Source organism: Talaromyces atroroseus (genome assembly GCF_001907595.1).
Source record: "Talaromyces atroroseus strain IBT 11181 chromosome Unknown scaffold_20, whole genome shotgun sequence".
Classification (NCBI taxonomy): Eukaryota; Fungi; Ascomycota; class Eurotiomycetes; order Eurotiales; family Trichocomaceae; genus Talaromyces; species Talaromyces atroroseus.
This window is the reverse complement of record NW_017971452.1, coordinates 200,651-212,674: the sequence shown is the minus strand read 5'-3', so window position 1 is coordinate 212,674 and position 12,024 is coordinate 200,651. Positions and strand designations below refer to the sequence as shown.

Below are 12,024 nucleotides of genomic sequence, written 5' to 3'. Positions count from 1 at the left end.
ATTGAATTTGTGCCCTTCCTTCTCAATAACAGGAGAACTAGATTCAGGCGCTAGATATCCAAGCTCGTTTGCGCTCATCCCGTCTAGCAAGAAATGCAATCACTCCAACGCTAACAATCTGGGCTATCGTAGTTACCAGGTTCGAGATGAAGCCTGCGGAAAAGCGAGGTGCACTGGTTGCTGGGTACTGAAATATTTGCGTCCACGCCGCCATAGCCTGTCCGATTGCATTCATGCTGGCTGTTACAACGGCACGTTCTTCCGCGTCGTTGGCCATGACGATGGTTGCCCAGCTCATGGTCAGTGGGCTGATTGCTGTTTTTTTTCTGTTATTATCAAGAAATACTGGAATTATTTAAAAATCAATGAAAAAGAAAAAGATTAACTTACCTCCCTCGAATCCAGTGATGATGAAAGCCGCCAACCGACCAGACTCCCCAACATTATATATGACAAGCAAAACAAGCCCAATCAAAACCGGAATACTGATAACGATAGAAGGAATCCACCAATTCCGCATTCTATCTGCGACAACGCTGGAGACCACAGCGGCAATAACAGAGATTGCCGTGGCTATTGTGGGCAAAGTGTTGACACGAGAAACAGAGTAGATATCGGGATATGCTTTGAGATAGAGACTGAAAGGGGTTGAGTAAGGGGTGAAATTCTGATCCATCAAAGTCCAATGGAAGACAAAGATATACCAGTGCCAACGTCCCAGCACGCGCTTGAAGATGTCGCGCGAGACCGTTAGCTGGCTGGGCGCAATCAGTCCTTTAAGGCGACTGTTGGCCAGCGCGTGCTCTGTAGGAGTCAAGAACCGTGGTCTTTTCCGGTGAGGTACGTCGGGGAAGACAATATAGCCCCTAGTTAGAAAGTAAGTGCTTTGTAAGCTAGTGCTGCTTAAGCAAAAGCTGACACGGAACTTTCTTACAAGATAGATATTGGCACCGTGATAATGGTGCAAATAATGAATAGCCATCTGGTTCGCGAATGGATTAGCTAGGAGTCGATGGTAACTTGGTAGGTGACAGAGCCTACCGCCACCCAGCCAATCCATCAGTGTTGTTCAAATTCGTATATGCAGCAGCTTGCAGATATCCCGCAAACATGGTTCCCAGAGGCGAGGCAATAAAGAAGAGGGCAACCCGACGCGTAATTTCACCTGGCTTGTACCACGACCCGATGACATAGATGACCCCAGTAAAAGAACAAGTTTCGCAAAGGCCAACGAAGAACCGCATAGCGTAAATGGTGCTCAAGTTCTGGGCCCAGGCGCAGCCAAACGTGAATAGACCCCAAAGGACTTCCATTGTCGGAAGTGCAATATTGATGCGAGTCCGGGTCAGCAGGTAGCACGCTGGGATCATAGAGGTACAATAAGATGTCCAAAAGACCGCGGTTATATAGTTAATATCATCTCCAGTCAAGTGCAAGTCTTGTTCCATTCCGCTAGATAGCACAGACGCTATTAGACCGGTACATAAGCTCTATGGGGATTGGAAATACCACGACCTACGAGACGTATGCATTTGTGATGGCCTGCTGGTCCAAGTACTTTGTGAAGAACGAGAGACACCCAAAGACAAGAATCAGCAAATCCAGTTTCAGCACCAGCTTTTTCTCCAGATGCGGCATGTCCTTTGGATACCATTTGGCCAAAGTCAGGAATTTCAGCCATAGACCGTCACGGTCTTGTTCGGGGCCATTGAAGGACAGGGGTGAATCTGTGACTTCTTGGACGACATTTTGGGTGGTTTCTTTGGCGTTCTCTATCTCCATGGCGGAAACTGCTGGAACAGATATCCAATTTTCAATTTTGTTTCCAACAGCGCACATCCAGACGCAATGGTTGCGTTTTGTAGTCAACCGCCAAGATGGAGTGATTTTGGGAGACGATGATGTGCTGCCTAGTGGTTCGGCGGGCTATCTTGGCTTGGAAACACGCGTAGATTATGATAAACATGGTAATTTCCTCGGACTTGCATTTTTGTTTTTTTTCCTTTAGCACTCTCATCGCGTATCCTGGAAATACTGCCACAGTGATGTACCGTATATACTTCTGTGTAAATTTGTACAACGCATCAAGTTATGATAACTACAGCACTGCCCTAAACGAGCCTAACAGGTGCTTCCAAGAAGATTTTCTTCAGACGTTCGTCCAACCAATGCATATCCTCCACACTACCAGGTGGCCCCCCGGCCCAGTGTCCCCAGATAGAGGGATAAACATCCAAGGCGCCCACTCCCTCGCTCATGCATGCTAGTTCATATTCAGAGTCCTCCGGTCTGTGCACGAATTAGTCCGGGAGTCGCCAATGTGGCCCTGCTCGTTGACTTACGGGAAGTACAAATCAGTCTTTGACGGCAATATCAAGGTTTTGGCCTTGATGGCAGCCATCGCCTTCTCGAAATCACCATTATACGGCTCTTGTTTGCTCACGTCTCCGGACTGCCAGGTGTGGATCATGACGAGCAAGTTCTCGGGGTCTTTGCTTAATGCCCAAGATTCCCAGAATGTAACCATAAAATCCTCCAAATCTCGGGCGCCGTAGAATCTTTTGTGATATTCCTCGCGGTAAAAAGCTTGCGAAAACCCCCATCCAGCGTAACCGCGTCCGAAAGCCCTTAAGCCCACTGTCCTTGCCTTCTCCGACCATATCCTATCCTGGCTGGTTGCCGAGTCAGCAACGCGGCCCTGGGCACTGCCAGCAGAGGACTCGCCCTTTGCTGCCAGCAACGCAGACTTGACGCCTTCGAGGAAGACCTGATTGTGCAGAGAAGTCCTGGCAGAGCCACAGAACGGTACAGCTATATCCATAAAGTCTGGAAACTGCGTTGCCCACTGAAATGTTTGGGCTGCCCCCATGGACCAACCGAGAACGGCGCGCAGATGCGTGATTCCTAGTCCCTGGACGAGCAACTGGTGCTGTGCCTTTACGTTGTCGTAGAAAGTGATGTTTGGAAATGTCTTGATGCCCGAATTCGAGGGACTAATCGACTCGCCATTGCCAAACAAGGCCGGGATGATGATGAAGTATGCCTTGGGGTCAAGAGTCATTTGGTCACCCACAAGCCACTCATTATCGGAGATGGCGCCTGAGAACCACGATGGGTACAGGACGGCTGGAAGAGAAGAGTCGCCGAATGTCTTGTATGCGATCCATGCCTCCGGCAGTGTTTCCCCGCTTTGAAGGGCGAAGTCGCCGAGGGCATACCTTTTTGTTTCAGCCATTGCCTCAATTACTCACCACTAAGTGGGACGGTGTATTTTGTATGTCAAAAAAGGAATATGCTGGTAACAAGAAAATCTCTTTGCTTAGGCTTGGAGCTGTGTGAGGGAGAGAAAACGCCGTGAGATAAGGCCACATAGTCGTATGTACAGGCAAGTCGTTATCAGGCGTGATAAGACAATGCGTATTTATTCGTCGTGCCTGTTCACCTGTTTACTCCGGAATAATGTACTAGATTTGCTTGTCAATAGAACATAAATCAAATTTCCCAGCTATACCGTACAGACAGATTTGTGGACATACAAGGTGTTGGTTAATACCCAATACGGAATACTTACCTGGGTCGGGATTGTCAATTGCACGCGATGTGCGTCAAAATTGCGGAACAACCGAAAAAACCGTATGCCTCTTCGCTTTTTCCCAGGTTCTGGACGCAGGTCTCTGCACTCTCAGCAGCACATACCCCCGCGCCATTGACGCATGCACGTCAGCAGGCTAAGAATGGCGTGATGTTTGAAAAAAGAAAAGCCAATTGCGATGCTATCGTATATTTTATGTAGTGATGTTGTATATAGTTGGCGGATCGCGCATGTTCTAAATCAGAGCATATCTGCTCAGCTTACGCCGTATACATAGCCGACTCAAAATGGCTGAAACGCCCTCGAGTCATGGTGCTTCTAAGAAGCACATCATCTTAAACGCATTCGACATGTCGACTGTCGGGCACTTGTCGCCCGGTCAGTGGAAGGTGAGCAAACCCTGGAAATGTATCACGGTGGCCTTCAACCTGATCGGATCAAAGGATCCCGAGGATCAATCGGCAACTAAGCGGACACTCGAGTATTGGGTAAACCTGGCAAAGGTGCTCGAGCGAGGCGATATCAACGCGCTCTTCCTGGCGGACACATATGGCGGTTACGATACCTACGAGGACTCCCTTGACAATTGCATTCGTCGGGCGGCACAATGGCCCATGACGGATCCCTCTATTGTATGTTTCTTTTTTGGACTGAGGTATTCATTTCTATACGCTAATTGCTCCTGTTTTCCTTCTTGTAGCCCATTTCCGCCATGGCTGCCGTAACAAAGAACCTCGCATTCGCCATCACTGCATCGACCTCCTTTGAGCCCCCGTTCCTGCTAGCAAAGCGCTTTTCAACGTTGGATCATCTTACAGGCGGGCGTTTCGGGTGGAACATCGTGACTGGCTGGAAGAAAGGAGCATTTAAAGCCATTGGGCTGGACGAGCCTCCTGATCACGATCGACGGTACTTGCAGGCTGACGAGTATCTGCGCGTCTTATACAAGTATGACCATGTGCTTTTTTTTCTCTAACCCCTTTCGACTGTGCGTTACTGATGGCCGACTTACCAGACTGTGGGAGGGCTCTTGGGCCGACGATGCCATTGTAAAAGATGCAGCGAACGATGTGTACGCTGACCCCGACAGAATTCGCACGATAAAGCATGAGGGTGAATTCTACCATCTGGAAAGTCGACACATTGTCGACCCCAGTCCGCAGCGAACCCCATTTCTATTCCAGGCGGGCACGTCGCCGTAAGCTTCTCTATCTTTCTTTTCGTTCAAATGCATAAATTATGAACATACTGACAAGCACAGTGCTGGTTCACAATTCGGTGCGACCCATGCGGAGGCTATCTTCGTATCAGCACATAGCCCCTCAGTGCTCAAGCCTCGTATCGCCAAAATACGCGAGCTAGCTAAAGAAGCAGGGCGGGATCCGCAGTCCATCAAGATATTTGCGACCATCACGCCTATCATCGGGCGCACCGAGGAAGAGGCCAAGACGAAGCTCGAGCAGGCTAAAAAGTATGCCTCTGTCATTGGGGGCCTAGTTCTGTTTTCGGGATGGACCGGTATTGATATCTCCAGAATCCCGCTAGATGAAGAGATTGATCCAGTAAAACACTCTCTTGAGAAGCACAAGGTGCATTCGATTTCCGAGACATTGACTGCGAGAACCCCGGAGCTGCCATCCATTACGCCACGGGTCATTGCAGAGACTGCTGCCATCGGCGGTCTAGGGCCTGTTGTGGTGGGCACTCCAGCCCAGGTCGCTGACGGATTTGAGAAATGGGTTAATGAGGCAGGTATTGATGGTTTCAATGTCGCATATGTCAAGACCCCGGGCACTTTTGAGGACGTAGTAGATTTGCTGATACCTGAATTGCGCCGGCGGGGGTTGTATCCGGAAAAGAAGACCGATGCCACGCAACTAACAGCCAGAGAGAAAATATATGGACAAGGACAGAGCAAGCTGCGTGATGATCATGTTGGGTCGAAGTACAAGTATAATGTGTACCAAGAAGAGTCTCCTTACCGAGCATCGTCTTGATTCATAGTCTTGAAATTTTATAGAACAGCCAGAGATCCTAGACAAATTGCAATAATTGTGAAAACTGTACAACATCCATACCATACTTTTTCGTTCCACGGCGTTGTTATGGTGCAAATAATAATAATAATTCGTTCATTCATTTTTGCTCTATAACTAGCAATAACAAAGCTGGCTTACATCAGGTATAGCAACAATCCTTATCAATGCATGGGTATTTAATATACACAGGACAATTCATTCCAGCTCAATACGTCTCTTCTTCTGCGTGCAGTCGGCTCGCACGACGCCCACTATGCCGCAGTCGATCGGCTTCCAGTGTCTGAGCAAACTTGCTTCGCTGGCGGATTTCAGGTCCTTTCCAGTAACAAACGTAAATTGGGATCATGACCAAGGCAGCCAAACAGCCTAGAATAGTACTAGCCCATTGAAGATGGAATTTACCTCCAATATTCTCGTACATTGGGGTAGCATACATGGTCGCTATTCCTGCCAGGAAATCTCGAGCAAAACCGTTACCTCCAGTGGCCGAGGCTGAGTATGGACCATATGCAGCTACCATGTAATCAATCGTAGCCATATAGATACTGAAGTTGGCAATTGCAATGAGGCAGGCGAAGATGCAAGGCGCGATCCAGGGGGTGTATGACGGTCCCATCGAGGTCCAGGCAAATCCCAGAAGCCCAATTGGTTCCAATGGGGCCAAGAAGAGCAACAAGAGAAGCCGACGCTCCGGTAGTCGGGCTCCATTTCCGTGCTCCTTGCGGATCTTCATTTGTCGCCATACATCCGGCAAGAAGATGATGTAGGCAATGACATAGCCGATGAGGATAGCGATGAATGTCAATCCGACTTGGAGTGTATCGAACCCCCATTGCCCAAACACTAACGAGAACGACTCGGTGAAGACGAAGATCAGAGCATCCGAGAATCCAGACAAAAGAGAGAGGAACAAGACAATGGGTTCACGCAGGAACATCTCAAAGGGTCGGCGCCACACTCGCAGCACATCCTTTGCATCAAGGCGTGGCACTTTCAATTCATTCGGACCCCAGACATTCTCGCCATTCTTTCTGCGGCGACGGGCTTCGCGATCAATGAGGACGGTAGCACGTGTTTCGGGGACTAGGAAGAAGTGCAACGCCTGGGTGAATCCTCCAACGATGAGCTGGATCCAGAAGACCCAACGCCACTCCAAGTACTGACCGATAATGCCACCAAAGACAGGACCGATAGTTGATCCACCTACAGATGACAGGACAACAAAAGCAACTGCGAAGCCCTGATCATCGGTCTCCCACATGTCTGCTGTCATTCCAAGGGTGACCGAGCCACCGGCTGAGCTGAGTCCTCCGAGGAAACGGCAGACGACAATAGTGGCGAAATTGGGCGCTAGAGCGCATGGAATCTGCCAGATATTGACCAAAAACAGACTGAGCTGCATGATAGGCCATCTGCCAAACTCTTCACTCCAGGGGGCCCATAGTTCACAGCCAAAGGCATAGGCAACAAGGAAGATCATTTGTCCCACTCGGGCAGCTTGGTCACTGATGCTGAACTCCTCCGTGATGCCTGTTACGGCGTCGGAGTAGACTCCGGTGTTGAAATTCATCGACATCTGGACAACAAAGATGACGGAGAGAATGGTCCATTTCTTGTACCAAGGGAATGTGAACCCCAGTTTATCGTAGCAATCGTCCTCGGTCAGCTCAGGTTTGTCCGCGACAGGCGAGATCTCCTTATGAACGGGTTCCACGATGTTTTCTTCCTGAGCAACTTCGCCTCGGTATATTTGTCCGCCGTCGAACTTTTTCTCCATGTCGTCCTTGCTAGGCAGCTTGGTGCTGCTGGAAGCCTGGGAATCCGTAGACGACATCGTGAGACGTGGCTCCTGGCCAGAGAGGAGTATGCTGTGTTGTGTATGGCTGTAACCAGCAGTCAGGGGTATATAGAACGATGATACCGACAATTGGGTACGGTAAGGGTGGGTCTATGGGGAAATGGGTCTGGGAAGATGTCTTGCAGCGAGACCAGTCTCGGCAGGAAAAGAAGTATTGATATAGAAAGAGGAAATTCTTGGTTTGGAGCAGATGAGCAGAAGCCGAATGCTGGGATATCCGGTTCCTTATATGCTTTTCGAAGCCCGATTTTTCCGCTCCTAGCAGACAGACTGCATACGTGATACGGGCACACACTATACACACGCGATAAGCCGTGGGCCGGGGAGGGATCCATTTCCCCCTACACACCCCCATCGCTCCCCCGGTATCGACTACGTACGATGATGTTATGGCTGAACGAGGGTAAACTTGGAACAGGCTGGAAAATTGAAATTACGTGTTCGAAGCCGAGCTACTCGGGCCGATAGGCTGCTCAGGCTGACGGGCCCGCAAAAAGGGTTGCACTAGCCATGTGCCTGTCCTGACTTACTAAACGTGTCGTCGGGCCGTTTCGGCTGGATACGGAAATTCTGAGGCTTTCGGCATACGGCATGACGTCGACGCAGGCTGGCCAGTTGATGGGATTGGCGGACCACTGTCTACCGAGCACAAGAAGTTTTTGGCTGTGCACAATTCCCATCAGCCAATGCCATATTCAATATTTATATTTATCACTGCAACCAGAGGCAGCACATCCGGTGGGCCTCTCTAATTGCCTTTTGCGAGTCATCATCAACTGTTTTTGACTGACGATGCCCGGCAGAGGTTTTATCCGAGCAATCCTAAGACGAATACTCATCCTCTGCTTGTAGTATAGCAATGTAGAAGCCTCAGGAATATATGAGCAACATTGAATACCCTTCTCCTACTAATTGAACGACACATGTCTTGCTATGGGTTATCAGGGTTCAAGGCATTCCGTGACGTAGTTGACAATTTGATTGATAACTAAAAGTTAGTTCGTAATCACGACACTTAGGTTACTAACTAACTAGTTAGTTTTTCGATTTATTAAGCCCAATGGTTATGGCATCACTGGCTTTTTCTAGCGTGCAGCATGTCTTTTGAATGCCTCATCCTACGGATCAATAGTAGATAGTTAGTGCATGTTGGAGATGGGTCCTCATCTCTCACTGAACTCAAGACGTCCGGCTTATGTAGTAATCCTGGCATTATTCTTTCCACTATACAGGCTACAAAGCCATACCCAAAGACTGACTAGTATATATGACTTTGCTTAGATGTGACAGTATAATACTGGACAGGGGTCTTCAACCCCTTGTCAACACACTGTAATGTGGAGGCCTTCGGTGTCCGGAACATTTTTACGACCTGCTCAAAAGGGTAATAGCTGAGCAAGTCGAGATGAGGGCCCACCTGCGAAATATCGCGATTGATACGACAACTACCTCGTCCTTTCTAGCATGTCACTTTGTCCGTTGCGGTTGGGTTCATGCTTTTCCGATTTTTCACGAGGTCTCAACCTGTTTTGAAATTGCGAGCAGGCACGCTCACCACTTTAGATTCAGTGTGTGAACTGAAGTTCTTGACGAGGATTGTACCATGCCTATGCTATGCCCAAATACAGACAGAAGATAATTCATTCCACCATTGGTTAGGTAACATTTTGATGTCTTTCTTGACTTTCGGAATTGGTACGCCGCATAATACAAGATACAAATAGGAGCCAAGGCCGAAGTAACTGTAGTCAAGGATTATCTAGTCTTCTCCTATGTAGTAGGTAGCACATACTACCTAAGCCGGAATCTTTATGACCAATCGTATTCAACAGTTCAGGATAGTCACTGGTTTGTTACATTACAATAGATCTGTATGGCTGCAGTGCAATTACACGTAGTAAGACAATTTGATCATCGATACCTAGGGTGTAATTGAACTAGCACTGAAAAAATCTACGATTCACTCATTGTAATCTATAAATTCCCGGAATTGGCATTGAAGGAACATTTATAACAACTATATATCATTAACCTGGATCCCTAAACCAGTCTTCCTTCCAAAGTACACCGCATAGTGTCTGCTCTTGAATACTAATCCAGAAATCCATTATATTCCATACTTCGAGAGAAAACGCAAAATCAGCGAACTAATCTTCTCCGTCTCCGTCTCCACTGCAAAGTGTCCTGCATCTAATAAATGGATCATGCTTAGACGCCTTTGCTCCCGGGGAGTAAATAGAGAGTCGTTCTTGCCCCAAACCGCCAGTAGAGAGGTACCTGGGATTTGCGAAAGTATTCGTGGAATCGTGGGTAGCCTTCGACATTATTCTGGTAGTCCCAAAACAGGTCGAGCTGGATTTGATCGTTTCCGGGCGCTGGAGAAGGGCATAATCGGGTGTGTATGTCTCCGGGGCAATTCTTTTATCATGTGCTGTGCCCTGTCCATATTGGTCTTTTAATCAATAACTTATTTACGCCAAATGAGCCCGTCTAGACGTATATTCCTATTCACTAGCTTTCAGTACTCAAAGACGATATACTAATCTACAGTTTGCTCCGCCCAATCTGTGGGGGTCTGGTTCGTAGCATTGCTGTCACCCTCTAGTCTGGATTCACATGGGTTGTAGACTCCAATGTTAGACCTATGAAGCATTCGTGGGGCTCAACATATAATGCGTATATATATTCATATATATAAGGGTTGAGTCATCTGTACCTAACTAACAACAAGAATAATATCACTCTCATTCACAACCTACTTCAATAGTAGCTAACTAAACGCTGCATAAACGAAAATTTTGCGTAGGATAGATCAGCGCAAAAGAGAGCATTGTGTACAGGACGAATTTTTGCAAAGAAAATTTCTCGCATAAGAGGAACTTTGGCATAAAAGAAACATAACTGACCTAGAGCATGTACCTCATCTAATTGGCCTCTTTGTCTGCCTTTGTCACTGCACTTGTCCCCAGCCACACCAGCCTCATGACAAACTTGCTTATTTCTCGTATATGGGACTTTTCCATTTTTGTCAAGGCTTGCGCGGGCATGTTACAGATTATGTTGCCAAATGATATAAGAAGTTCCAAGTCGATCCGCGATTGTGTATTAAGGGGATGAATCACAGTGTTGAGGAAGAGTGACAACGTAGCGGCGGTCGAATAGAACGTGATAAACCTTCAGCACAGTTAGAGGGGTGCCTCTCCAGGCAAGCAGAAAAATCGGCGTTTACGCTTACCTAAATGCATCTTCGGCAATCAAGCCAACGAGAGTTTTTAAACACCATAGTGTTGAGCGACTAGCCACCAGAGACAGGTCGAAGCTCGAATGAACCACGCTATGTAGATCTGGCACCTCGGTACTGCTTTTCGCTGTGCATTTCCTGACTGTTGTATGAATGACTATCATCAGGTGATGATAGTCTAATTGCAAGGTCATACGTCGGACCGTATATTGGATGGCTTCATTGGATATGTTTTGTAACGAGTTCTTCGAGACGAAGAGTGCAGGACGGAACTCGATAGGGATCGATCGTCGCCAGTGCTCGATCTCATCGTCCAACTGTCGGATATTCAGGAGAAGCTGATTGTCATTATCATGCATCGTTCGAGCAGATAGAAGTTGTCTGTAGACCTTCTCTTTCAAATGGCTGAGATGAGGATCTCTAGGAAGATAGGGGTTGGTATGTTGAGGACTGCCTTCGTTACTTGCCGAGGAGCAGGCCATACTTGACAAATAGGTATGATGGTCGTAGTAGTTATTATGCAGAGTCAAGTCACAAGAGAACTCGGCGAGAAGAGGAGGGTTGCCCGTGAAAAGTGAGATATCCTTATCGATTATGTAGCATAGCCAAAATAGCATTCGAATGTGGTGGACTTCTCGTTCTGAGCGATCACTGTCGAGCCCGGAGACTGTCGATGTATGGCACAGATGCCCGCGCAGAGCGCAGACAATGCGACACGCAATCGATTGGAAGAAGGTCGCGCCTTGCCAGTCGGAGTAACATGCGCGCTGTATCAGCTATTTGGAAACATTAGCGTGCATCTCAAGTGGTCACGATATCACGAACTGACCAACATGACTGCCGCTTGTAGTGTTGACAAGCTGACATCGTCGGAGATACGAAGTAAGAGACAATGTGCCCTGGCCGCGCACAAATCCGCATCTACGGAGGCTATTATCTGCCTCGAAAGGCCTAGGCGAGGCGCAACGGCCAACATGCCCAAAACACACGCCCTGGCTGAAATCTGTATAGATGAGAACAGTGTCCCTTCCAAAGGCTCGTATGCGGTCTCCATGGTTGTCTGAAACAAAATCTCGTCCAGCACTGGGAAGGCCAATCTGAATGAGGAATTGAAGAAGGCGGCCACAATTTCCCGCGTCACATGTTGATCAGGTAGTTCGTATACCGTCTGTGAGAAAGATTGCTGGAGGATCGATGCTTCAGAATCTCTCATGATAGGAATGCTGAAATCAGCCCAAGAGACCGCCTGCCCGGTTCTTTGGGAGACCCACTCGCGGCCTCCTTCTGAGGAGAT

General features: G+C 48.0%; 5 protein-coding genes across 5 annotated transcripts; 1 reads left to right on the top strand and 4 right to left on the bottom strand.

Annotated features, from left to right (window-relative positions):
• Positions 1–43: 43 nt before the first annotated feature.
• UA08_09317 (hypothetical protein) lies at positions 44–1,782 on the bottom strand (the record flags this gene model as incomplete). Its single annotated transcript, XM_020265246.1, has 4 exons — positions 44–315; positions 391–866; positions 1,042–1,452; positions 1,520–1,782. The coding sequence occupies 4 exons, from the start codon at positions 1,780–1,782 to the stop codon at positions 44–46; spliced, it is 1,422 nt and encodes a 473-aa protein (XP_020115582.1).
• Positions 1,783–2,111: 329 nt separating this feature from the next.
• UA08_09316 (hypothetical protein) lies at positions 2,112–3,235 on the bottom strand (the record flags this gene model as incomplete). The annotated part of the gene is made up of 2 exons (XM_020265245.1): positions 2,112–2,289; positions 2,343–3,235. The coding sequence occupies 2 exons, from the start codon at positions 3,233–3,235 to the stop codon at positions 2,112–2,114; spliced, it is 1,071 nt and encodes a 356-aa protein (XP_020115581.1).
• Positions 3,236–3,879: 644 nt separating this feature from the next.
• On the top strand, positions 3,880–5,589 carry UA08_09315 (hypothetical protein; the record flags this gene model as incomplete). The annotated part of the gene is made up of 4 exons (XM_020265244.1): positions 3,880–4,224; positions 4,293–4,540; positions 4,608–4,790; positions 4,854–5,589. 4 exons carry the CDS (start codon positions 3,880–3,882, stop codon positions 5,587–5,589), a joined length of 1,512 nt encoding a protein of 503 aa, XP_020115553.1.
• Positions 5,590–5,836: 247 nt separating this feature from the next.
• On the bottom strand, positions 5,837–7,465 carry UA08_09314 (hypothetical protein; the record flags this gene model as incomplete). Its single annotated transcript, XM_020265243.1, has 1 exon — positions 5,837–7,465. One exon carries the CDS (start codon positions 7,463–7,465, stop codon positions 5,837–5,839), a length of 1,629 nt encoding a protein of 542 aa, XP_020115591.1.
• A 2,948-nt stretch (positions 7,466–10,413) lies between these two features.
• UA08_09313 (hypothetical protein) lies at positions 10,414–11,943 on the bottom strand (the record flags this gene model as incomplete). The annotated part of the gene is made up of 3 exons (XM_020265242.1): positions 10,414–10,663; positions 10,725–11,506; positions 11,560–11,943. 3 exons carry the CDS (start codon positions 11,941–11,943, stop codon positions 10,414–10,416), a joined length of 1,416 nt encoding a protein of 471 aa, XP_020115546.1.
• Positions 11,944–12,024: the final 81 nt, after the last annotated feature.